The 26,538-nt window shown below is 41.2% G+C and overlaps 2 protein-coding genes across 6 annotated transcripts in view; one reads left to right on the top strand and one right to left on the bottom strand.

The window, feature by feature from the left end:
- Window positions 1-3,117: 3,117 nt before the first annotated feature.
- Window positions 3,118-13,446, bottom strand: stk24b (serine/threonine kinase 24b (STE20 homolog, yeast)). Its single transcript, XM_042405377.1, has 11 exons — window positions 12,742-13,446; window positions 9,797-10,027; window positions 9,318-9,374; window positions 7,656-7,764; window positions 7,160-7,317; window positions 5,971-6,156; window positions 5,693-5,841; window positions 5,281-5,404; window positions 5,055-5,123; window positions 3,999-4,135; window positions 3,118-3,911 (listed from the first exon to the last, which is right to left on the bottom strand). The coding sequence occupies exons 1-11, from the start codon at window positions 12,781-12,783 to the stop codon at window positions 3,875-3,877; spliced, it is 1,299 nt and encodes a 432-aa protein (XP_042261311.1). The 5' UTR covers window positions 12,784-13,446; the 3' UTR covers window positions 3,118-3,874.
- Window positions 13,412-26,538, top strand: part of LOC121892357 (sodium-driven chloride bicarbonate exchanger-like) — a 48,433-nt gene continuing 35,306 nt past the window's right edge. For 3 of the 5 annotated variants that reach the window (XM_042405373.1, XM_042405371.1, XM_042405375.1), the window contains exons 1-3: window positions 13,412-13,499; window positions 16,046-16,156; window positions 18,020-18,049. In XM_042405373.1, coding sequence (XP_042261307.1) covers window positions 16,109-16,156; window positions 18,020-18,049 — 78 coding nt within the window. In that variant the 5' untranslated portion in view covers window positions 13,412-13,499; window positions 16,046-16,108. Of the gene's footprint in view, window positions 13,500-14,265; window positions 16,157-18,019; window positions 18,050-26,538 lie in introns of those variants that run through there. The other 2 variants (XM_042405376.1, XM_042405372.1) reach the window with 2 other exon arrangements.

The following is a 26,538-nucleotide window of genomic DNA, read 5'->3' as shown; positions in this document are numbered from 1 at the left end:
ACTTTCTAATAAGTCATATGAAACATTAGTAAATGTTTTATTAAAGATCCCCTCCAGACATGTTTTAAGATGTATATAAAATACTTTGAAAATAATTTGTGTCTAATGTGTTTTTTCCATCAATTATCTTGTTAAAATACTTCAAAAATGTCATCTATTCCTTCTCCCTCATAACAAACACATTTCATTTCAAACGTTTAACTGCTGGACACAAGATGTCTCCTTCTTCACTGTAAAGTTCATTCTCAGTGTTTGTGCATTGGCGGTTTCCACATCACACTTGTGTAAGTTAAATACTGGCCTATGATTGGTGCCAAACTAGTTGTGATGTCACAGATCATGCTCGTAGGTACACCCCTTGAACTCAGATTTTCAGTGAGCACAGAGACTTTCCCTCGCACATCAATGTGAAAACAAACATCATCCTGCACAATGAAGCTCAAACATCTAAGTGACAATAAGCAAAACACATTTTGAGTGGAGGGAGACTTTACCTATTAATAACTCTTTTAGTTACAATTTATAATCCCTCACAAAGGTTGTCTTAGCTGGCAACTCAATAGTTGTCCCTATTAATGGCATATCAAGTGATCTATACTCAGCATTAGTACTGCAAGTGTGTTATTAGCCATTAGTTGCTACTTTATTAGCTTTATTAGAAAGTGGTGCTGATAAATGAACAAAATACACATTCATGAGGTGTAAGCAATGATGCTTTATAAACAGTGGCAGATGAAGATGTTATGGTTTACCTTTTTGTGGGGCCTCCTACGTATATGAGGGACCACAGACATGAACACGCAGACAGCAAAACACATACTTACAAATATTTAATAGTCTGTAATATAAACCCAGCACGCTCAGACCCATGAGTTAGAATAAAATAACATGGAGCTCAGTGTTGCACTTTGTGATCCACCTGTAAAGCAGCAGCCAGGATGATACAGCCTGTCGAGTCTTCATATTTTCATAACTGAACATGGAATTATTTGACATCAGTGACGTTTCCAGTTCATCAGCCTTGAGAATAAATAGTTTGCAGTAATGTCTCTATTAAAGTAGATCAGAGTAGTCGTGTCCAGGAAGTGTGATAAGTGCTGGATACACCTAGGAGCACTCACATACTGAAGCAAAGCTCCTTTTAATCTTATTAGTGACTCCAGGTCTTCCTCACGCAAATACTCACAGGAAGGAAATTAGCATCATAACGACCAGTGACATCATAATTATCTAATCACATTCATGTGTGAAGGGAAATACACACATTAATATGAATACACATACAAGGAGGATTCAAAAAAGTCCTGCAAAAATGTCCAATCAGAGTCATTAATGATACAATAATAATATCACACTCTCATCTAAGTTAAATGAGGTGGGTGCAAAATGTTAACAAGACAGTAGGGGGCAACAAGAGTTATTAAAAACATTGATATTGTGTCAAACACATTCATGTTAATATAGTGAGGAATATCTGTAGTCCAGTCTGCTTCCTGTCAGTGCTGCTGTTAAAGATAATGATAGAGAACCAAATATTCTGGATGTTCCTCACATGTTGCAGACTGTAATGATACTCTCGATAAATCCAAAGCCATTTCATGTTTCAGTAACGTTATGTTCCAGAAAATGACACATGCATGACACAGCGTTCTCAGTTAGCATTAGATCTTTATTTCTCATGTCACTTTGAAAGCTTACAAGGAGCTTACATTTAACTTGGGAATTCTCAAATGACACAAGCAAAGATTATATACAGTACTATAAACTGTCAGCTATGATAAAGGAGACCAAATGTACACATTTTGTAGTTATTTCCGTAGCATATGTTTTTCTGTAAGGTATAGATTTTTTTTTTTTTTTTGCCAGAGGCAGGTGCCTATATCCATAAAGCATTCCATAATTCCATACTTAACTCTTTGCAGTTATAAAAATATCAGATATTTCTTAATTTCTTTCAATCCCTGTGTTGACAAGTGCGTCTTGATGCAACTCCTCAACATTATTGCTGCATTAGCACAGTAGTAAATTCTGGAACTCTTAAGTAAACATATATAGTAAAACATGGCTATTAGCAACTTTTTTGTGTTTTTTTTTTCCTCTTACAGGTTTCTTTAAATACTCGACACACTTTCAAAGTGCAAAAAACTGATCTGAAATTAGAAAAAAAAAAAAAAAAGGTGCAAATCATACTACAAACATCTGGTGAAAGCATAAAAGAGGACATGGCACTTCTAGCACGGTGTGGAAGTGAGAACAGAAATGTTCGGAGTGAGGCGTTTGATTTCTGCAGCTTGGCTTGTCCTGACCTACCGATTAAGTTTGGCCGTGAGCGTGTGTCGTGATGCGATTGCCTACGATGGTCCTTGCCAGTTTTTCCTCGCCTCCACTTGAGTTTCTAAGTAATGCGAAAGATAAATTACAAGCAAAGGAAAAAAAATAAAATAATACTTCATGATATCAGCATCCGATCACCCATAGTGGTTCCCCCTTCTGACTGTCCTCGGCTCCACTCAGTATTATTTATTATTCTTGTTGTAAACTACAGGCAAATTATTACCTTTGCCTTTTCAAACACATTTTAAAGAGCCACTGCTGACATTGATCTACCTTCATTCTTGACCTAAACAATTTAAAAACTGACTTAAATTGTCTAAAACGTAAATACAGGCAGGAGTTCTTCCCTTGACTACGAAACAAAGGAAAAGCTTCTGCCTCTAAACAAAGTAAGCTTAGTATTGTAGTTAGTTCGAGGATTCAGCAGGTGATTGAAACGGAAGATTGGAACTCAGTCGCTTAGAAAGACAACACTGATGAATACTGAAGTGAATTTCACTCACAGACGAGTAAAATAAAACAGACAAAATATCTGATGAAATGCCGGAACATAGATGTGTGTATCTCAAAAAGGCAAGGCATTTTCTGTTCTTTCTGTTGGAGTTACTTTTTGAAATCTTTAAATATCTACTTTTAAACATTATCAGTATCTACAAAATGCGCATGACCATTTTGTACACAGTGATTCATTTCTCGCAATGACAACTTGTAATCATGTACAGCATGGCGACCCCCCCCCCCACACACCCCGTCCCCCTTCCCCTCCCCACTCCCGTCCCCCCCTCCCCCTCCCACTGCCTCGGAGGACAAAGTCCACTTAAAGCACTTTACCTGAGGTTTCATTAAGAATGCTGCAATTTGCCTAAACAGGGAGTCTTAGAACGTACGCGAGAGCACACGCACACAAACGCACTCGCAGGTGTCTGCACACACATGTTGTGCAGTCAAGCACGCACACACACGCAGCTTGCACACTAAGATAATATCCCTGCAGGTTCATCAAGCATGCTTTTCAGAGGTTCCGGGGATATGACGCCTGCATTAAGAGGGGGATTGAAGTCTTGTCTCGGGGTTTTTTTTGGCGGTGAGGGGGGGTGGCGTTTTCAGCTCCTGGATGAGCAAAATTCCATGTGGACACTCCGTGGTGTGAGGCTGGAGAAGTCTGGCATACACAGAGCCCAGAGAGTCTGACTTGGCTGTTTTTCAGGCGGGTCGCTCTGACTGTATGTCCCATCACTCCAGGGTCAACAGCAGCTGATTCAACAGGTTCTGCTGCCCCCCCCTCCCCCACGAACTTCTCCTCTTGTAAGTGACTAAAAGGAGCTCTCCAGAGTTTCTGTTTTCCTCCGCTGAGTGTTTGGAGTTCATTAATTTTTACAGGCTAGGTTAGCGTCCCCCCCACCCCCCCACATGGGAGGCCAAACGTGGTCAGCTGGTATTGAATGATGTAACCCCTGACTTTTAACCCTCTGACCTGGCTGTGGTGTTGGGGGGGGAGGTGGGGGCCTGGGAGAGCAGAGCTGGGCCGGAGAGCCAATCACTAAGGGGAGGAGGAGGACGTCCTGCTTGTGGAGAAACTGCCAGAAAGAAAAACAGAAAGGACTCAAAATCTGGCTCAGAATCTGGGTGACATGATGATGGTTGTGTTTAGTGCACAGTGATACCTCTGGAGCCTGTGGACCATGTGAGCCACCAGGGAGTCGGAGATGCCGGGGTAGGCCTCCTCAGCCAGCAGGATGGCCTCTCTCAGCTGGTCAAGGACCATGGGGTTCCCGTTCACCTGCTCCTGTCTGGCCTTCAGCTGGCAGGCAGAAGATAAAAAGGGTTTGTATGTTTTAGATACAACCGTGTTGTCCCAGAGGAGAATATAATCCCTAATCAGAGCAGTCGCCCATTAACTTTAGAAATGTTGAAAACTCTAGGGAGAGAAATAAAAGTCAAACTGAAATAGTTTACTTTTAATTTGGTTCAGGGTCTGTGGACTCATCTAAAGGACCCCTCGAGGACCCCTAGACCCAATTTTTAAAAAAGGTACAAGAAACTTGATTTAGAATTGCATTTCTTCCAAAGAAAGTCATTTTTTGGACTTTTCTCACAGTAGTCTAGATGCTAGGATGGTATGGGTGTTAAAGTTTGATGCAAATGAAATCAAGAGAACTGCAGAAACAACAAAGACATGTGGTGTGGGTTGCTACGGCAACACACAAGCAACATGGCTCAATGTTAAGGTTACAGAGGAATCCCACAGCTATAAATAATCACACTGAAACACCACAAGGCAGCTTCACCAGCTTCAACCCAACAAGGAAGTCACCTGAATAAACTAATTAAACTACTGACTGTCAATCACTCATTAAAGATCAATGTTTATGTCCTTGTGATGAAAAAGTACTGATTTAAAACCTTGCATCTGAATCAGGAAGTAAGGATATAAAAATATGAAAGAAAAGCAACTAATGAAATGTGTTTTGTCCGACCAACGACAACAATCCTCATCAATAATACCCAATTTACTATCAGAAAATAGAGAAAAGCAGCAAATCATCACAAATGAGAAGCCAGAACCAGAGTGTCTGACACAAATTACTCCAACAACATATTGCACCTTACAGCACTTTGGAGGATCTTGTGTACAGTATTTCAGTAAATTAAAAGTCATCCCACTGAGTGAGAAGTGGAGTGTGAAGGAGACTGATGTGTGTCCAGATGGAGCTCCTTACCTCAGCTAATGCAGGAGAGATGACTGTGCCCAGGCTCTGTGAATAAGGCCTCTTTGGAATGTCTTTTGTCTGTGGAGAGACAGAGCGGTGAGAACGGCAGGTAGGAGGATAGAAAATAGTAGCACAGCTTCACCTTAAGTTGGATTTTTTAAAGTCAGCACAGCAATAACATCACATCATCTTATCATGGGTTGTGAAAGTGCACATTTGTGGGATCATGCATCACCTGCTCTGTTGCCCCCGACTGTCCCTCCCCGTTCTGCAGCTTCTTGGGGTCCTTCTCTCGGATGGTGAAGATCCAGTCGTCGCTGCCAAAGTCGTTCCCGCCTGACGCCTGGCCATCCTGCTCTCTGATTGGACAGATATGAGAGAGGCTTTGAGCATTGATTAGGAGGAATGAAGTCATACATGTGTTTAAAGCTCATTATAACAAATGTGGGAGGACAAGTGGCACAGAGGAGGTTTCTCTCAGGAGGATGTTGTTGTGTAAAATTTACTAAAGCGCTTACTAAAATTGGAGTAAAAAGAGCTGCTGGCATAGTAACATGCAGTAAAAACTAAATTAAATTACAAGCAATAAAATGATGTGAACACTCCAATTTTGGTTGATGTAATAGGAAAAATCCCAACAGACTTACGAGTCAGACTCATCAGAACTGGACTCTGTGGTTCTAGACTGCTCTGCCTTCCACCTCTTGTACTTGTCCACCAGCTCAGTCAGGTAGGAGGTCTTTTTCGCATGGCGAACGATCAGCTTATGCTTCAACAGCTCTTTGGCAGTTGGTCTCTGTGGAAATAAGGAGAAGCGAGCGTGATGAGCACATGATGCAGTCGGGGGGAAAAAAAACACAGCGGCTCGGACTATTTGTGAGATCGGACCTGCTACCCGGTCTCATCGGAGACGGATGATACTTACGAAACTGGGCTCTTTGTTGAGGCAGGCCTCGACAAACTCCTTGAGCGGTTTGCTATAGTTGCCCTCCAGCGTGGGCGGGTTGTTCTTTGGGATAAGGAATAAAACCTTCATGGGATGGAGCTCGGAGTGGGGCGGCTCGCCTTTCGCCAGCTCGATAGCCGTGATGCCCAGAGACCAGATGTCAGCCTGGAATACACAGAGAGACACTGTGATAACTTTCTTTCATCATTTTATTCTACTAAGCCTTATTCTACTACATCTATATTGCTGAATTTAATAATTGAAGTGTTTTAAAACTGAAGCTCATTCTGTTGAGATGCACTTATTGTAAATGCAGTGAAGCTCTGTGGAAATCCTTGACCTTTGATGATAGGTGGGTAGAGTTGGTAAAAACTGTATTCAAAAAAACCATCTGAGCAAGAGTCGGAAAGTTGAAAAAAAATTGGAGTGACTTCATACTTAAAGCCAGTCATATGCTGCTGTAAATGACTGCTGCATCTCAGCAGAAGAAGCACATACTGTACATCACTGGGGTGCCACGAGGCAGGCCGAGGGTGCTGCGGGATATGTTTATTTCCATTTTTATATGACATTTTCAAAAACAGAAAAACGGATGAAATAAGCTGTAAACATCAAAATCACTGTTGTCATAGTAACGCAACACACTCGCACGACTTTTCCATGTTCACGGTGGCAAAAAATAGCAACTGTCGGAGCAAAGGATGCTTTTTTGTTTTTTTTTCCAATGCAAATAAAGCTCAAAGAAATGCTGACACACCTCAACACAGAGTGAGAGGAGCGAACCTGAGCCGACCTAAAGAACTGAAGTCAGACTGTGCAGTGAAAGCAGCAGAGAAATGTAGCTGTGCCGCACCTGAATGCCTCATCCACAGGGGAAAAACTGTCAAATGATGCCAAGTGAAACATCTTGAGACAAAATGCCCCTGACTAGCCTACGATGTTGAATAATTAATAGTAAAAGGTACAAAATTGACAACATTTTTTGACCTTAAAAACTTAAAATGTAAGGTAATTCTTCCAGTATGTTTAACCAATTAGCATGCTTTATATTTATGTATTGTTTAGTTAAGTAAGTGCAGCATAAATATACAGTTTCCTGCTTTCTGTCACCTTAATGTTCTGCTCTCAAACAAGTGTTCACTTGTTGTTATGGTTGTGTTAACCTTACCTTTGAGTCATACGCCGACTGTTTGATGACCTCGGGGGCCATCCAGAAGGGCGTGCCCACAAAGGTGTTGCGTTTGATCTGGGTGTCGGTGAGCTGGCCCGCCACGCCGAAATCTGCCAGCTTCACCTCTCCTTGCTCGGACAGCAGCACGTTGGCAGCTGTGGAGAGGGGGGGGTGGGAGCACACACTGAATGTTGATCCAGCTCAGAGGAGTGAGAAGCTACGCCGCATCTTCAGACACTTCTGTCGATGCCGTTTATCTGCGTCACCGATTTATTTGGTAATGAGGGAACAACTGTCAGAAGCCTTTTAGCGAGCTGCTGCGGCGTTGACTTCTATTCCCTACTGAAATACAAACTCTATAATGAATGAAACCGTGAGTGGATGTCGATACCATTAACGTGCTATGTGATATTTGTGTGTGCTCGCTGATGCTATTTAGTCAGCTGAAAAACCCGCGTCCTCTAATAGAAGCGCTCTCAGTCGGTCAGCTTACCTTTGATATCCCTGTGGATCTTCTTCTCGGAGTGCAGATACTCCAGCCCCTTGAGGATCTCTCTCAGGATGGTGGCGATCTGGGTTTCGTCCAGAGCGCCGGGCTCCATCTTTAGAAGGAAAAAACAAACAAGGAAACAATGAAGCATGAGCTGTAAGGTGTCAGCTGAGCCTCGGGGTGGAGAGGACGGCTGATAACAGAGAGGTTTTTCATTAGTTTCAGACAGTGACTCCTTTTTAGGTGGATGGTTATTAATTCTACACAGCTGACGATGGAGCAGTAGCAATTAGTAACTTTTCTAGAGCCAAAAATACAACTTGGATTCACCTAAAATCACATTAAAAAGGATAATTCTGGTGATTTTGTATATTTTTCTTACAGACAACATATTATTTTATTGAGCTCCAAAAACTTTAAAAAACACATGAATGAGTCACACTGTTGCACTGAGTGACACGTTCTTTCATTACCATGAAAACACACACACTGTAGTTTATTTTGACTCCGTTCCACACACACCATCCTGCTGACGGAAATACTCACTAACTCACTGAGAGCACCATCAAATGCACTATTTCCTCCTGTTTGAGTAACATTTGTTAAAAACTACAGTGACCTGCTGTTTTAGGAGCTTAATGAGGCTTTTTTAAAGATTTATATCTACAGTAGGAACTAATGGGTTTAAGACATTGCAATACATTCAGACTTCTGGAATTGGTTGACTCAATGACGTTTATCTTGTGGAGCTCAAAGTGACAAAAGCTCTGATTTGAAAAGCACAACGACAAAGTGTCAGAGTAGAATAACATCATGGTTACTCACAACCTTGAACAGTGATTTCCTTTCTTACTTTTTTCCTTCCTTCATTCTTTCCTTTCTGTCTTTCTATTGAAGTAAGCTTCCAACTGTATTTCAATGCAAAAGGAGAAACTGTTCACAGTGAGGTCTGTGGATTGACAGGAGCATTTAGAAGAAAGCAGATAGAGATAGCAAGGAGATCTGAGTTCATGGCGCTTTGGGCATCACAAACCAAATCCAACAGACCTGGGTTACACCGGAGTTTGCAGGAGCTGATATCTCCAAAACTACATAAATCTCACTAAACCAGGTGTGCATCAGAAAACAGACGCATGAGACTGAGACTTTGGCTCCACTGATGTGTGCAACCTAGCTTGCTACGTTCCCCAATCACTTAACTGCTTCAAGCCATCCACAACATTCACACATTGATGGATCAGAGCACTTTGGACTAACACTGCCTGAACTCTTTCCATTGCGTTTGCAGTGTTCAAAACATGCAACTGTATAATAAATCTACTGGCGGCAGGATTGACTATAATAAACTATAATAGTTCTGTGTTTAATACTGTTTGTGTGGCAAAAGACAAGTTTCTGGGGCACTTCTGACTCACTTTCTGGAATCAAAATTGAGAAACTTATTGATTTATTTTAGTAACACTTTAAAGGTGAATCAGCTTTGAAAAGTAGTGCATCACATTGTTACAAATGTATCTTTTTTCTTATTGGATCATGTGTGGGGAAGAAGGGGGGGTTTACCACCTCAGCTCAGCAGTTTTCCTGATATTTTAAAGCCTTTTTGGGTGCTCAGAAAGAAAATACGGAGCTCAGCGCAACAATAACAAGAAGCTGTGAATCACTTACCAAATCTAATGCTGAGCCTCCACCTAAATACTCCATGATGATCCATAACTTTGTGTCCTGGAACAGTGGAGACAGACAGAGAGAAGGAGAGAAAAAAAGAGAGAGAGAGAAGAGCGTGAGCTGCCAGCGTTGAACGAAAGGGGTCATTAAGTACTTTGCAGCATTTGTGGAGAAATGTTCGCAGCTCGTTCATTAAGGTGGTTACTGGCTTACTGCGAGGTGTCGGGAGCCTGGTGAATTCCTAAACAAGTCATGATGACACTAATAAGGGCTTGGTGGGTGTCTGGAGTCGTCTGAGGCTAATCCCTTTTTAATTTAGGATTATTCAGAGAAAAAGTGGGCAGAGGAAGAGAAATTCTTTTATGTCTCATCCCATTTGCGCTCTTGGAGGTTTGACTTAAAGAGAGAACAGATACTGAAGTGAGCTAGGAACTCTTATAACGTGGTCTCGTGACCACTGTGTGTTTAGCAAACGTCACCTTTAGGTATGAACCGTAGTACTTGGTGACGAAGGGGCTGTCGCATTGGCTCAGCACCGTGATCTCCTGCTGGATGTCTTCGATCTCGTCCTCCGCTTCCTCCAGGTCTATGATCTTGATGGCCACTACTTTCTGGGTGCGATTGTCGATGCCTTTGAAAACCTCGCCAAATGACCCCTTGCCAATGCGCTCCAGCTTGGTGAACAGCTCCTCCGGGTCCACCTTGGCATTCTGGGCGATTGACGGGGAAGGGGAACAAAGCAGGGGAGGAAAGGGAAGGCGGATTAAAAAAAAAAAAAAAAAGAAAGAAAGGAAGAAAGAAAAGAAAGAAAAAGGAATGTTTGAAAAGAACTGAATGTTGGGGAGTAAATAGGAAACACCGGCAGGGTAGCATTCTTACAGGATACATTAATTCACTCATTGCAACACCTTATGTTTGTGTACACAGAAAGAGAGAGGCACAGGAGAATGAAAGGGAGAGAGTTTAACAATTGGATAACATGGAGGTTAAAAAAACACTAATTATGTGCCTAAATTACATTTTATTACTCACACCAAAGCATATAAATACTTTCCAAACACTTTTTTACAGCTTATATCCATGTTACAATGTCAGGGTGAAATTTGTGATGCCTTCATGGAACCTAAGCTTCACGTACTTACTGCTCTCCAGCAGATAAACGAAGATGTGACGAGTCTAAAAACGATTATGTCACCTGTAGTTATACCCTCTTTCCTGATTTCCTTGGTTTTGGACCGATTATGTGTTATAGTTGTAAATGAGCCAGTTTGTGCTTGGATGCAATGCAGAAAATTCTGAATTGCTGAAACGACTGCCAAAAAGGGCCGCTGGCACTCTGATGCAAGGTTAAGACATAATTATAACTCCTCTTGAGGCCAGAAGGACTGGCAAGCGAGTCGTTTTGCATGATTTCAAACCATGTTAGGGTGGTCAGACAAAGAAAAGCCTGAGTGGACCTCCGAGGTGTTTATTAGTCAGGGAAAAGCTGAAAATGTGTTCTGTGAATCCAATGACAAGGCATATTTCCTACTTTTCTGGGGTAGCACAGTGTAGCGTGTGTATCTGAGTGTGGAATGAGAAAAAAAACCTACTTGAACGCCGCAGGAAGTGAACTAAAATGACTTAACTCTCCAGAGGCTGTTTTGTGGGAAACATAAGATCAGGCGCTGACAAAAACAACTTCCTTTTATGACCTTTTCTGAGCAGAGAGGGGGTCAATATGCCCGCTTTAAGATGGCAAAAAACATGGCAAAGCTGCCTAACGCAAGAAGGAATTCTTTTGTCACCAAAGAAGATCCTTTAAGTGCCTTGAAAGAGATTTATTCAAAAAAAAAATTAAATAAACAGGGATTCCTCTATAGGAAAGTGTGGTGCAGAACAGATAAAGAAGTGATAAAGTGACGAGTTATATTTCACTTAAACAATCAGATGCTTTGTTTGGGGGCAAGGGTTCAAACTGGAACAAGAGCCTCCAGTCAAACTGAAGGGTAATTCTGACTGTTGCTGCCAAATTTATAACTTTACATTTAGAGCTAAAAAATTCAACTGACAAGCTAAAACGTCGATTCCACTCGCAGCTGCGTTCAAGCAATTACATTTGGAAACAATCTGGGAACAATCTTAATCTGACTGGCAGCAAAAACTTCTTTACAATTTGGAATGAGTTATTATGTTCTAAATGGACTTTATTTAGTTTACTTTAACAGTTTGTTTGCTTCTGATCCATCATCCCTCACACCTCTTACTTCCAAACCAGAGAGATCTGCTCACAAGCCTGCACAATGAATATAATTTGGTGCATGAGGCGGTATACATAAGGAACAGTTATCTCCTCTAGTTATCTACCCAACACAATTATCCCCTATAGGCACAATCCTAAAGATAGCAGCAGAGGCAGGAACAGGGCTCATGATGTGTGCAGTGTCTTTGCACAGGGAGCTGGATAGCTCTATTGCAGTGGTTCCCAACCTGGGGGTCGGGACTCCCACAAGGGGTCGCTGGATTAATCAAAGAGGTTGCGAGATTATAGGACAGGATAGGATACAGAAAAATTAAAAAACAAACACATTTTTCACACATAAAATTGTGTTTTTTTTCTTCTAATTTCTTTCATGTGGATTTCTCCCCAAGCTCTAAAAGTTGCTCAAATAAAACGAAATAAATCCTCTTTTTAGAGCTGCAAGGTTAGTTGATTAATTGATTAGTCGACTGACAGAAGATTAATCAGCAACTATTTTGAAAGTTGAATAATCGTTTTAGACATTTTTTTAAGCAAAAATGTAAAAAAATTAAGCTGGTTTCAGCTTCTCAAATGTGATGATTTATCACTTTTCTTTGTGTGACACGATGATAAACTGAATATCTTTGAGTTTTGGGTTGTTAGACAAAACTAGACATTTGAAGATGTAACCTTGGACTGTGGGGGACTTTAATGGATATTTTTCACTGTTTTCTGACATTTTATGGACAAAATGATTAACTGATGAATCAAGACAATAATCAGTTGTTTAACTGGTAGACAATGCAACATGTGACAGGGGTCCCCAGGTAGACTTTGCTTTATTTTAAAAAGGCTGGGAAGCACTGCTGTTGCTTTCAAATCAAGAGTTCAATCTTTCTGTTGCAAAGATGTGACAGACTTGCTGTCAGCATCACAATAACAATGTAAGTGAGAAAAGTATTAACAATGACAACATAAAGATGTAATAATTTGCGACAATGTCATCGTTTGACGTCCCAAGTAAATTCCAGTTAAGGACTTCTGTTTACACATTTTAGGTGTTGATGAGCAGACTCACTGAGCTGGATAGGTGTGCAGTCACAGTGCACAAACACACAGCAGGGAATCAAAGAGTGAACATTTTGTTCTAGCAGTGGCTAAAGCTCCTCATTGCGGAACAAATTCAAAAGATGTTCGGCTTACCTGCATCCCCGGCAGGTTTCCCTGGACAGGAGAGTGGGCCATGATGATGCTAATCCTCGTCCGACGACGCCGGGCTGAGATATCGTCGGTTCGGCTTAATGTTTACAGTCCCGGCTATTAGCAGTCCTCCAGGCCTATTGAGAAACTCTCGCCGTCTAATGTACTTCTGTGCAGAGAGAAAAATGTCCTTCCCTCACACGCTGGTGTACTAAGTCACCCCAAAAAACAGCTGAGCCAGCCAACAGACTAATGCTAACTCTGAAGCTGCAAACAAGAAATCCGCAATGTTAGCGTGCTAACCAGCTGGCTAACAGCGGTAGTTGACTAAAGCGCTTTAAATCCGGTTTCCCACTCTCGGGAAGTTATCCTGCTGCAACAATTCTTAGTCCACAAAGACGTAGCAACAACTATTTATTTCACAATGACCTCAGTGTCACTTTCTGAAAACCTATTCTCTCGTTATCGGTGTTGTCAGCCAGCTAGCATGGTTAGCTTGCTAGCTCGCAGACAACCAGACAAACGCTCCGTCAGCTGCGGGCTCGAGTCTGTCAAACCGATCACCCCACGTTTATCTCTGCACTAACTTGTCTCCAGGAGCTCTACAGGTCTGGCATCTGCGGCAAGGATAGCTCGCCAGTGTTTTTGTTTCCTCCCTCACTTTCGTCCCGGACTCTCGGCCATCTTGTCGGTGCTGTGACGCCTGGCGGGGCGGATCCGGATCCGGAGCAACAACAACATCCTGACTTCTCCCACCAAAGGTGTGCTTCAACCTGTGCTGCAGGTGTCTGAGCCCCACACTTATTAAAGTCAATAATACATATACATTTATGTATATACATTCATGTTAAACCTGCTGCTGTAAATTATTTGTGGACCAAAGAATCCCAACTAAGAGGCTTTTATTCTGGTGACATGGTCCAGATAGTCTGAGGAAGTGCTATTAAGATAGATTAATGAATGAATGAATGAATGAATGAATGAACGAATGAATGAATGAGAAGTTTTATTTTCGTGTCTGGTCATTTACATACGACGGAGTATTAGGGCCACACTGAGAGAAAATATTTCTTTTAAAATTACTAGAAAAAAGTTGTACTATTTCAAGAAAAATTGTGTAATATTTTAAGAGAAACAGTTGTAATATTTCAAGACAAATAGTTGCAATATTTCAAGAAAAAAGTCATAATATTTTAAGAAAAAAGTCGTAATATTTCAGGAAAAAAGATTTAATATTTCAAGAAAAAAGTTGTAATATTTCAAGAAAATGTCGTAAAAAGTCGTAATATTTCAAGAAACACATTAAAATATTTCAAGAAAAAAGTCATAATAATTCAAGAAAAAAGTTGTAATACTAAAATAAAAGTAACTTTTCAAGAAAAAAGTCTTAGTATTTCAAGAAAAAAGTTGTAATATTTTTAAGAAAAAGTCGTAATATTGCAAGAAAAAAGTCATAATATTTCTGGAAAAATGCGTAATATTTCAAGGAAAAAGTAATATTTCAAGAAAAAGTCGTAATATTTCAAGGAAAAAAGTTGTAATATTAAAAGAAAATGTCGCAACATTTCAAAAGTTGTAATTCGACAAGAAAAGAGTGGTAATATCAGATGTAACCACTGGTAGGTAGCCTTGCAGTTAAACCAGTGACTCTTCCACAAAAGAGACAATTTCTTTCAAGTCCGTATGGTTCTTTCTTCGATGCCGATGTGCCAAAAGAATTATTTTGTTATTTGTGAAACCTATAACTTCACAAGACGCTCCATACAAATCTCAGACTTTTTTCCCCCTCTCAGTGTGGCCCTAACACTCCATCGTATTTACTTGACCCATCCCTCATGAAGTTATTCAGACACATAAGTAACAACAAATAAACATTCTGGCATGTTAACCCACCATCATCTAACAGCACATTAGCATCATCCAAACATAAACATAAATCTCCCACAATGGAAGTACAACAATTATACTAAGACAGCCCCATAAGCACAGGACACACACAGATCCAAACAAAACAAAAACAATTATAATAAAATAAGTATCATAGTAACTGTGCACTGAATAAAATTACTGATTGAATCACTTGTCAGTTCTGCAGGATACCCAGTGGAAGTCTGGAGGCCATGTGCCCCATCTTGCACTGCCCTCAAAATCCAATTTTCATCATTAAATGCTGCGTTAATTTGGTAATTTAATTACAATAACATCTTACATTACAACAGTTTTTCCTTCTGTAGCACGGATATTCTTTAATCGCTTTATATGTATGCCTGTAATTTGAGATAACTCAGTTGCATTATGAGTAAATGAAATGAATGATTTTCCAGCCAATAGGCGACGTTAATTGCACTGAGGGTCTAACTAACTGACTTTGACCAGAGGAGGGCGCCAGTGTTTAAATTTCACTCAAGCAGCATCCTTGTGTAATCTGGCTGCTGATGCCGCTGCATCATCGCGTGCTGCAGATAGAAATATTGATGGGATGGCCGGCGCATGTCTGCAGCTGGTAACCATTGTATCTATTGTGCGTGACAGACGCCAAGACACATTTGATATAATATTACACAATAGCCTATATATAGCTGAGGCGACCCGAGAATCTGATCATAATTATGGCTGCGGCTGTTTGAACCTGTTCTAACAGGGTGCCTGCACGGCTCAGGCCAGTGGTTGAGTAAATCCACATGGTTGACTCAAACAATGCACACTGTCTTCATTATGAAGGCATTGCAACATGATTGCTGCAGCCTTTAAACTGGATTTCACTGTCATGAGGGACCTGACCTCTGTAGGCGAAATGACACAAAGAGATCCTATAGTACACTGCTGTTGGCAGTTATAATATTATAGGCAGCTATAATAAATATATAATAGAAATAGCTACATTATAGATTAAACACAGGTCGCTTTAACTCACTTACATATCCATTTTAATAGCCTGATACAAGACATTTTTCATCACAGAGCCTACACTTATGAAGACTGAAATATAATATCCATGTATGCCCAGTTGTGTGGCTATGAATATAAATCGTAAAGGTTTATGAAGGAATATCCCTAACAAATAAATTCATAATAAAAGTATGCGCATGAACAGAGGCTCCGCGTCCCACTTGTGCGCCTCATCATTGCCGTGTCCGCGGTTTAACGCGTGTAATGGGAAGCACTACCTCCCTCCTTCATGCGTAAATTATGTAGGGCAGGACGGGAATGCTTTGCTACCTCCATTTGAGAAAACCCGGCCGGTGAATGTGAGAGAGGGGGGATAAAAAATAATAATTCACAAACAGCCACCCTCGTCTTCAACCAGCGTTTGACAGAAGAGGAGTAGCGCATCACGACTTGCCTATCGTGAAGCCAAGGAGAAGAAAAGATGGACATCACTGATCAAGGGGCTCAAATGGAGCCGCTCTTACCAACGGTAAGACAAAACAGACACGCTCATTGCTGTGTTTGTGTCAAATTTCATTCAGCCTTCAATCTTTGACATAACTAAATGTTTTGCTGTTGGTCCTCGGCTTATGTAAATTCTCTTTAGAATAAAGCAGGACAGTTTGGATGAAACGTCCCATCAATGTATGATTCATATTCAGTGACTGTGTATTTCAAAATGACCCAAATTTTGACTATTTTCTGGCTATGTGCCGCCTTGCAATCATGACAGATATGAATGTTGCGCACCATAAATGACAAAATGGATATTCACCGTGTTCACAATTCATATTAGAGCACATGATTTTATACCTTTCATAGAGTCTATGCAGCAGCTACACACACTACAAACGCCTACGCCTTCACACAGAAGGTAGCTTATTTGTGATGCACTGTACAGGTGGATAAAACGTTACACAGCAGCTACAGTTGAAATTCATCTGTCCCTGGGGGACAGGCAGTAGGGGACAGTGCCCTCCTGCCTGCATAGAAAAGCTCCATAATACTTTGCCTTTCAGCTAAATTGTGGTTTACCAGTCGACCCATTTTTATACTCTTTACCAAACCTGCTGTCAAGCTGTTGCTTTAAGTATACAGTGCTGCTGGTCCAAGATGTTACACTGAGATGAGAGCTTTAAGTGTTTGAGGAGACAGAAGGAGGTATATGCCTCATCAGTTGGATGTAATGCGCTCAGTTTCTTTCCAGCTTCCCATAGCAGTTTCACTGGATTGTTATGGCTCAATCATAACCCATTTGCCCTGTATGTACTCGCTCTGAGTGCCTAACACTGACACTCATAAAAAAGTAATCAGATTCCTTCACATTACATCATAGTCCTGCCATTGCCTGAGCAGTTATTCCTCCCTTCTGATGAAACTGCCATCCAACAACCTGAGGGACGGAGAGATGCTTCGCCAGCATCTCAGTGTATCATTTATTTCACTGAGACGTGCAGTATTCTCTGTAGGTGTTTCACGTGTTGCTGTAGTATTACAGGGAAGAAACAGGTTGAAAATCTGCCCACTCAGGTCAGCGCCCTCTGAGCCTGCTGGCAGAATTTCAAACAAGCATGCCTCGAAATATTGAGTCACTTGAAGGCAAAGCCTATATGTGTCTGTGGTCAGCCTCTCCTCATTAGCATTCAGGTGAGACTGTGCTGAGAAGAGGAATAAAAAATGTCCGCTTCTCTGGATGCAGTGTCAATGCCAGGGGGGGAGAGAGGTGAAATATATTTGCTCAGTTCAAAAGCACTGATTGCTTTGGAGGCAAATCAATATTCTGCCTGTTTGTGCTATTTGTGGACGTGTTACATGAGGACTTAGTTTTCCGGAGCTCACAGCGTACAGTGGAGCTTGACGGGGCTGATGTGGCATGGGATGGCTGTTCTGTTTCCCCTGCAGTCTCAATGCAGTGTGGTTGGTTCCTTGTCATTGTAACTCATTGCTGCTTCTCCTGTCCCTCCGCCTACGCAGCAAGCAAATGCGTTGTCATGGTTTCGCCAGGATGTGTATGGGTATGTGAGGTGTTAGTATGGTGAGAATCACAGAGACTCCACAGTATGTTACAACACAACATAGCTAGAAAAAACTATCCTATTGTACCCCATTCTACCAGGTTACCAGGTTCCCAAGGTCAGGCATGAGAGCATGTTTAATTTACAGCAGGAAGGACTGTATCTGAATGCATCATTGTTGATGCCATATCTCTCAGTTGCTATTGAGTTGGGACACTTGAATTTACTACATGCTGAGGAATTTCTCAACACAAAGACACAGAGCATCTGTCTGTAATGTGCCCACATGCCTTGCTTTTGTCCTGTTGACTGATTTCTTGATGTTCTTTGACTTGCAGGAGCAAAGTCCCCAAGAAAATAAAGATGTGGTGAGTACATTTCTATCTCTCTTCATTTGGCCTGCATAATATTGATTTGCTCACAAGGATGAAGTCATAAAATCCAAAATAAAAGCAGTACCCTAAAATAAGTAAGACATATAAGGGTGAGGCAAGAATAATAAAAGGGAGGTCACAAGAAATATAGACTTAAAGCAAGTCTGTAAAGACTTTTACGTAGTTAAGTTTACTTACTCAAGTACAGCGATAATGTACAATTATGAGGTACTTTAATTGAGGGTTTCCATTTTCTGCTACTTAATACTTCTACTACATATCAGGGGAAAATTGTACTTTTTAGTGAACTACATTTATGTCACAGAATAGTTATTTGATATTGTGCAGATTTGCATAAAATTTTTCCGAGAAAACATGCTCAGCTTACAAAATACATTGTATTGTTAAAGTGGCTATAATCAATTTTTTAAAAATGTTTCATCACATGACAACTTGTGTGTGAAATGGGTTGATCATAGTGACAAACCCACAGAGAATGATCACCTGACTGTGCAGTACCCCTCAGCCCGGTGGAGCATTTTAGCATCTTTCAGCTCATTGTTTTGGTTTGTTTCCCGAAACTTTACTGTTAAAATTCACTCTCACTGCTCTCATCAGCTGAAAGCTTGTTTGTCTGCTACCTGCCCAGCACTAACAGCAGACAGACAAAGTTAGGTATTTAAAAGCAGGACTCACTTGTAACAGTGTATTTTCACATCGTTCTACTGGTACTTTAAAGTAAATAATCTCTTTATCACTGATGACGTGATAAAAACTAAAAAAAGTAAAGATAAGGCGGATTTTAGGCAGGCCTGTCTATTTTTCTGATGGGTCAGATGACAAATGTCATGATCATATTTTGTTGCTATCCATGTTTCCCATAATCTATAATCTACAGTAATATTACACAGCTGTATTTGGTTTTTAACTTTAATTACCTAGCTTGTTTAGCAGATGTTGTGTATTTTTAGATCACAATGGTCACACATGTCACTATGCATCTGGCAGCCACCCAAGGCTGAGAGCGCGCTGAGTAAATAAATAATAACAGCTAATGGGAATTAAGTGGAATCCAGGCTCTCAACAAGTGAAATGGCTTTGAAGAGCTTGCAGGGTATGAGTGTAAGCAGACAATTGAGCCAGCTGTAGAGAAGAGTTTTGATGCATGCATGTCATCCATTCTGACAAAGTATTCTCTTATGCAACTGCAGGCTGTGAGCCAGATTGAGAACAAGACTGAGCACAAAGTGTTTGTCAGTGGCCAGCTAAGCTAACCGCCTGCTGGCTGTAGCTACATAGTTAGCATACAGTCATAAGAGTGGTATCAAACCTCTCGTCCAACTCTCAGCAAGAGAGTGAATAAGTATATTTTACCTAAACTATTCCCTTAATCTTGAATTCGATCTTGAGAACTCTGTTTTGACATCTCAGACTTATCAGTTTTGACTCTTCATGTTTCAGTCTGTACATCTTTGGATATGGACATTCCTTCAACTCTAAAACTATTTGTAATGTTTAACTTTAATATTTTATCTGAACTAAGAAACATTTAGGGGACTGACCTGTTGGAGCCTGTGTATGTAATACTGTACTGCACTCATTGATTAGTCAATATTTTATGTATTCACTAAGCCATAATCTACAGTGAGGTGTCATGATATAAGAGGCAAGTCCTTTAGGTTACATTACTTTTGGCTTGCATCTGCCATAGCCACTCACCAAGAGAAAGAAAAGGGAGGTTGTAACTTAAATAGTTTGTTTTGGTTGATGTAGTAAGTTTAATCATCACTTATGTTACTTGTGAGTTAACTGGTAAAGCATAAAGCATCAGTGACACGTCCAAGGTGACCCTGTGGTTGAATATACTATGAGCAGTGATTTAACTGTTGACTGTAACTTTGTTTGAATTGTCCATGTAGATGATTTTAATGAACAGCTGAATAATTTCCCGTGGACATGGTATGATTTGTTTTATATGGAAGATTCTAGTGCAGCTTTCGATCTCTTTGTTAGACTTCAACCCCTATGAACCACATGTGGTCCTGGATTTGTCTTGGACTTGGCTAATGTGGTCCTAATTGCGACCCTGACATAACAGCAGGCTTTTTGCCAGTGCTGTCCAGTTAGGGTTGGTTGATTGGTCGGGTTGGAGAAGATCAGTGAGAACAGACGGAGGAAGTCTGCTGGAGTTGCCTGGGCTTGTTCTTTTGAGCGTGGTGTTCTTGGATCAGTGTGAAATCTCTGTTCGACTTGATGATCCAACTGTGCAAAACTGGCAGGCAGGCAGGAAGCCACCCCACAGCAGCTAGGAGCCTACACCGGCTGTGCTCCTTTCCATGTTTAATTATAGCTAAGGTAGTGGAGAGGAGGTTGAAGAGGGCATTGAGGAAGGTAGAGGAGAGGGTACAGAGCTGGATGGAGAACTTGAGAGACAGATGGTAGGATGAGAAGAGAGAGGCAAATAGAAAATTACTTATTTTTTTACTGTTATTGTTGTTTGACTTGGCTGTCTAATCTGTGAATATTAAAGTGTCATCTTTGCTGATGAGAACTTTAAGTAATATCAGATGACATGAACCACAAAGACACAGCATTATTGTAATTTGACAGCCCTCTCAGGCAGTGCAGCAGAAATAGTAGCTTGTTCCTCCAGATCTATTTCTAGTACACCATGTCTCGATCACAGTTTCGCTGACAATGCACTACAGCCAGAGAGCAGCTCCGTTCCCTCAGGTAGGTTGTGCTGACACTGGCATGCGCACACACATACACATATATGCAGACACATGCACTCCACGATGCATATACTGTATACAGCAGAACTGCAACGCCAACCCTACACGAGATGTGTGGTGACCATGGCACATGGTAGCTGTGAGGTGTACTGGAGCTGTGTGAAGCCACTCATACACAATGGTGTTATTTGACTCTCTCTGACCTAAGGCTTCTCTTAGGTAACAGAGCTACAGGGCTCGGAGGCTCAGCAGAGCAGAGCTGTGCACGGCACAGCATCGGTGATGTCAGAGCGCTAATCTCTCTAGGGGGATTGGCGGATGGACGCTTGTCAGAAACATTTGATGCTACCCTGGATGAAAGCCGTTGGAGGCAGAGGGAGAGGCAGAGGCAGAGGCAGAGTCGGAGCTGAGCTGAGCTCCCTAGTTTTGTTTTTATGTTGTCTACATGGTGCTTACGGAGTGAGGTTGCTGCTATATTCCAGCATGGGAAGAGTGGCTGAGGAGAGCAGCTGAGGAGAGCGGCTGAGGAGAGGAGAGGGTTTGACCAAGAACCCCACAGACACGATCTTATTCTGCCATTCTCTCTGACTCTCCTACACAATCCCAAACACACACTTTGAGTGCACAGTGGGGCTCAGGCCCTGAGCCTTAGCCTCTCATCTTACCGTTGCTGCAAGCACAAGGGGAGTTAGCGGGCATCCTGCCCCATCCTTGTAGGAGGAACACCATGCTCTCAGTGGACCACAGTAAAGGATTTATTTATCAGGTATGTACTCTGATCTTGTACTCCAAAGTATTCAAGCTGTAGGAGGGTGAGCGTGTTATTGACTTTGTTGTAATTTAAATAGGAAATAGTTAGCCACTGCTGAGTTTGCTTGATTTTTTGTTTTTTTATTTCTGCTTGAGTTTCAGACGGATTTGGATGCACTATTATTGTGGCATTGAAGCTAAAGAGTAGCTACAGTGGATGAACAGATTTAAGTGGAAAAAGCTTGCATGTGATCTTGTTGTTTTACTACTCTGCATAAGGTTAATGCATGTATAGTTAATAGGCTACGGGCGGCTTGCCTCCTGTGCTGCAGAGAGGGCAGGTTGTGCTGATGTGCATGCGAAAGGTCCCGAGGAGGTTGGCTGACAGATGGGATTGTCATTCTGGGGCGAGAGAGGAGCTTATACCCCCTGTAATGACCCTGGTGATCTTTGGAGGAGAGACGGGTTAACAAAAGATTAGATTTTGTTTGAGTTTGAACATTTCGTCAGGTATATTATATTCCTATATTCCTTTTGCTCTTTTTAGGTCATGCAGAAAGTTCTTCCACCAGCATTTTTGTTTTGGAAAAATGAACCAGTGGCTCCTCTGAATCAGGTGTTAATGTACTATGTCAGACAAGGTTAAAGAGAAGTGATGATGTAGAGATACTCCCCGTGTACTTAGCATATTCTTCCCTGTGATGCTGCCGATGCTGATCCGGCTGCCATCGCCACGGTAACCATGGCCATCTGTAGGGATGAAAACCATGACAACAGAAGCTGTCAGCCAATCACAGGGCTTGAACAGTGGTTGATAATCCATCTCTCCTCTTAGCTAGCTACAAGCTATAGAATCACTCTGGTTCTTAGCACATGTAGAAAGTCCATTAAAGCAGATTGAAAGTAAAGAGATTTACATTAGGAGTCAGTCTTGTGGGTTTTGCACGAACCACCGCCTGCTCGGATATTTTTCTGGGCTTACTGTAGAGAATGAATGGAACTGTGCAAATCGAATGCAATTTTTAGAGTACACCTCCTGGCCTAGATCTCAAGGTATAGTAATGTAAACATACATCATCCCTGCTGTGGTGAGAGCCTCAGGAGAGATCCCTGAAGAACACAGAAATGAGGTCACATATCTGCTTCCCACAGAGCTATCTGATAATGTACACGGATTCCTGGAAAGGAGCTTGAGAGAATCAATAGATCTGTGATTTATACTGGCCCAGAAAATAGAATATAAGCTCTTAGACAAATCTTGTGTTGACACTTGAAGACATCCTCTGTGTTGTTTTAGAACGAGTACCTCCTGAAAAATAACATCACCGGATAGTTAATATGCCCTGCTAATGTTGCATGTGCTGACGTTATTTTCCTTCCATTACGTCTTGTGTTTTCATTCCTGTGTGCTGGGAGAAGTCTAGCTGCATCAAAATGAAAAGACTTTTTTTGGCTTTCATTTTTGTTTTGCAGAATAATCCTCATCATGAATGCAATGACACAGTAGTATCTGAAACACTGAAAGCCAAAGCATTTATTTGAAAGCAGTTTTCATCCTTACATCAGTTTACTAGGCACTTGTAAAATAAATGTTGCGGTGTCTGAGGGCTTAATGCAAAGCCGCAATATTTCTTTTTTGTCTTTGTAGAACACAGTTATGTTTTTTTCCTCTGTAGTTTACTCGCATCCATAATTGGAATAGTTAAAATGGTGAAAATAAGGCTTCAAAGGAGCTGAATTTCAGTATTCATATAAGTTATCTCACCTGCCAGCTGTACTCCCCCATAAATTGAATTAGAGGGAATAGTTTGTCATATTCCTCTGCCTAATCTGTGACTTGCTGTAATTTCAAAGGAATGTTGTGGAGGGTAAAGTCATTTAAATTCATTTGAGTTATGTGTTTGTTGGTGAAATAAAGATACCTTTATAAGGTCATAGAAGTCTCAATTATGTCAGTCCGGAACATTTACTTTGATGTTACAAGAAATTTCATGTTTAAAGGTGCATTCTAGTGATCTAGTATTGCACCTCCATAAGCTTGGGGGACTCACAAGACACAGATTTGAAAAAGACTGGCTGGCTTTTACTCTCTAGTATGGGTCAAGCCAAAAAAAAAAAAAAACAGCCTAAGGTGAGATAACTTATTTGTTTAGACTTTAGACTTTGAAAAGCTTCCTTTAAAGCCACAGGAGACATTATAAAACTGTTCTCACAGGCTCATAATGAGTAAACTGAACTTCATGTGGAGTGTTCCTTTGAATTAAAATGTCATACATGGTCTTTAAATATACCCTCCATCAATTCCTGCATTCATACCAACAACATTAGTCAACAAAGTCAGTCTCCCACTCATTTTCACCACAGTAGCTCCGAGCTGTACACTGGTATGACAAGTTGAATTAAAGTCTTGTGTTTGCTCTCTGGTTTACAGCTGTGGCAGGGCGGTCTACATGTGAACCGACGCTGACTGGGCTGTCACTTTCTGAGAATTTCAGCTCAGTGTCGTTCACCTTTAACTTCACTATCACACAGAGGTCAGAATGGTGAGGAAACGGGAGCGCAGTGTAGAGGAGATTTAGATGTGGTGAAATCAGTCTTGTTTGAATAGTGTTTTTGGAGCAGGATGTTCAGAAAGCATCCTCTGAGTTCAAGCAGAGACATTTCAGGTCACCTTCACTGTTGGCTGTGTTTATTTTTGGACTGTATCAGTTGAAAATACACCAACAGCAAAGACGCACAAACACAAGCTGTTGTGTACAAGTGTACAAGTTTTTTTTCATCCTTTGCCCCGTGTCAGGGCAAAAATTAACAACAATGAATATTAATATTCAGTAGCTCTACTTACAGTTGTTTAGAAGTGTAGGAGGACAGATTTTACCTTATGGATATTTTTTTCAGTTCTTTCTTTCCCAGGATAGATAGTTCTTCTTTCTGCTTACCAGTGGTCACCAGATGTCTTTACAAAAGCTGGGGCATTGGCTGCCTGGTGTTCCTGAGGACACAGTGGCTTTGTTGGCCCTTTTGGGTCAATCACTCGATCCTCCGCAGGCAGTTTAACAATGTCTGGCATAAAACTCATTAGGAAGAGTGGTCATGACATGGACCGCACGTGTAGCAGCCTGAGGTGTAGAATCAGGTGTTGAGAGGTGGCAGATGAATTGGTTTAGAAACGGCTCCAGTGTTTCCTGTGTGTAGAATATATCTGGGTGTGTCTAAAAAATACATTTCAAAGTACTGGTTGATTACAGTCTGGCAGAATGGTTCTTTCGTATGCAATCGGTTAGGGTTCGCTTGGTGGTCGACCACCTGTGTGGAGAACTGTAACTCGAGATCCTGTTTCTCAGAGAGGAACACTGGTGGTAATCCTGTGAGGGATTTTGGCACTCCAGCCATTGTAGAGATCTTTTTGTCATGTTGCTGTCTTGTATTTTATGGCTGCCATGGAATAAATGTACCCCCTGACTAAAAGACTGAAATAAGAAATTGCTATTCAGGCTATGGAACTGGCCATACATTGTATGCTGGAGAGTCACATTTGCCTATTCAATAGCAGGTTTTCACTGATGCTTCCTGAAACTGCTGGTTTCATTTTTTGTTGTGCACACACCAACAGAACATTTCTGTGTGCCTGATTAAAAATCAATACAGTAAATTAAAAGTAAGTTTAAAGGTCCTGAAAATGTAATTTCTTAATCAGCTTCTTACCATAAATGATAGGATCCTACATGAACACACTGTTTTCTGCCAAAATTAAAACAGTTTTGGTTGTTTCACATGAGGAATTTCAGTATTTCTGTTTTTCTCTTTGCTTCTCTCACTGGTTTAAGTGGGCTGGACTCAGAGGAAAAAAGGTGATGTCATGTACCTCCATGCACCAATCAGGATTTAGCAACATTTGAATCAGACTCTTATGACCATTATAGACTTGCGTTGTCACTGTCTCAATAAGCTCTCAATAAATTATTCTTAAATATGTTTTTTTCACATGAAATGTTGCTTTTTAAATTATGAATAATGAATAATAGCAACGTATTTAAGATTTGAAGCCAAGTTTTCAGGGGCTTTAAGTGAATTTAAAGCAACATGCCGCTATTTGGTGAGTTGAAAGAGCCTCTTATTTGTGTGATAATACATGTAATAATAATACAAAGAACACATATGAATTTTACCCATGTGTTTCTGAAGATAGAATCCTTACACAAGTCAAATAAAACCAAAAGCTGCCTACTGTTAAGCAGTTCTTTAGCTAGAATATCTATGCTAGCTCAGGATATTGATTTGGGAGCTCTACAGCATACATCTACAGAATGTGCGTTGAATCCAAATCAGATGGAGCCCAATGTCAAGGCTTTCTCACGAAGGTCATGATGCTCTACTTCCTGCATCACGAACTCGCTTGCACCGTGCACACCTACATGAACACACACATGCATGCTTAACGCTGTATGACATTAGAACATCCTCTGATCCTCGGTTTGTGTCCAGGCCTGAAGCCTTTTTGCCCTCTTCCCCTGTGTGTTGCTCATTCATCCACACTGCTCCTCCCCATCACATCACTGCCTGCAGAGGAACTGTGTGAACTGTGTGCATTAGTGTGCCTATATATGATGTGTATCCCCGTGTATATAGTAGATGTGCAGCCTGCATTATATGAATCCATTTGCTGTACATACTGTATTAGTATTTGTGTAGAACTATGTAGATAATACAGAAACAAATCAAACTGTAAAGACGCATACATTATATATGTTCATGTTATGTTCGAGTGTGTCTATTCATCATGCTGGGTCACACGTCCACCCCTCCTCCACCTCTCCCATCCTGACTCCCCTGGAGTCTTGGTCACGTGCTCTCTGCTCCCGTTCCCCCCTGAAGCCTTCATCACAGACCAGCGGACCAACTGAGAAACGGCTGATTTAATTCTCTCCATCACGCAGGGCCCTCCATCACTGATCCAGAAACAAGGTTTTATCCTGCTGTAAAGGCTGGCAGATTAAT

The sequence above is a fragment of the Thunnus maccoyii genome, chromosome 24, assembly GCF_910596095.1.
Source record: "Thunnus maccoyii chromosome 24, fThuMac1.1, whole genome shotgun sequence".
Classification (NCBI taxonomy): Eukaryota; Metazoa; Chordata; class Actinopteri; order Scombriformes; family Scombridae; genus Thunnus; species Thunnus maccoyii.
The sequence above is the reverse complement of the archived record's forward strand: the minus strand, read 5'-3'. Positions and strand labels throughout refer to the sequence as shown.

Bases quoted from the DNA above. Each gene is read 5' to 3' on its own strand.
- stk24b (XM_042405377.1), bottom strand. From the start codon at position 12,783: ATGGCCCACTCTCCTGTCCAGGGAAACCTGCCGGGGATGCAG. The intron at 5,842-5,970 runs GTAAGTATCATC...TTATTTCCACAG, and splicing joins TCAACAAAGAGCCCAGTTTC to AGACCAACTGCCAAAGAGCT. The intron at 3,912-3,998 runs GTATCACTGTGC...TCTTTCTGGCAG, and splicing joins ATGGTCCACAGGCTCCAGAG to TTTCTCCACAAGCAGGACGT.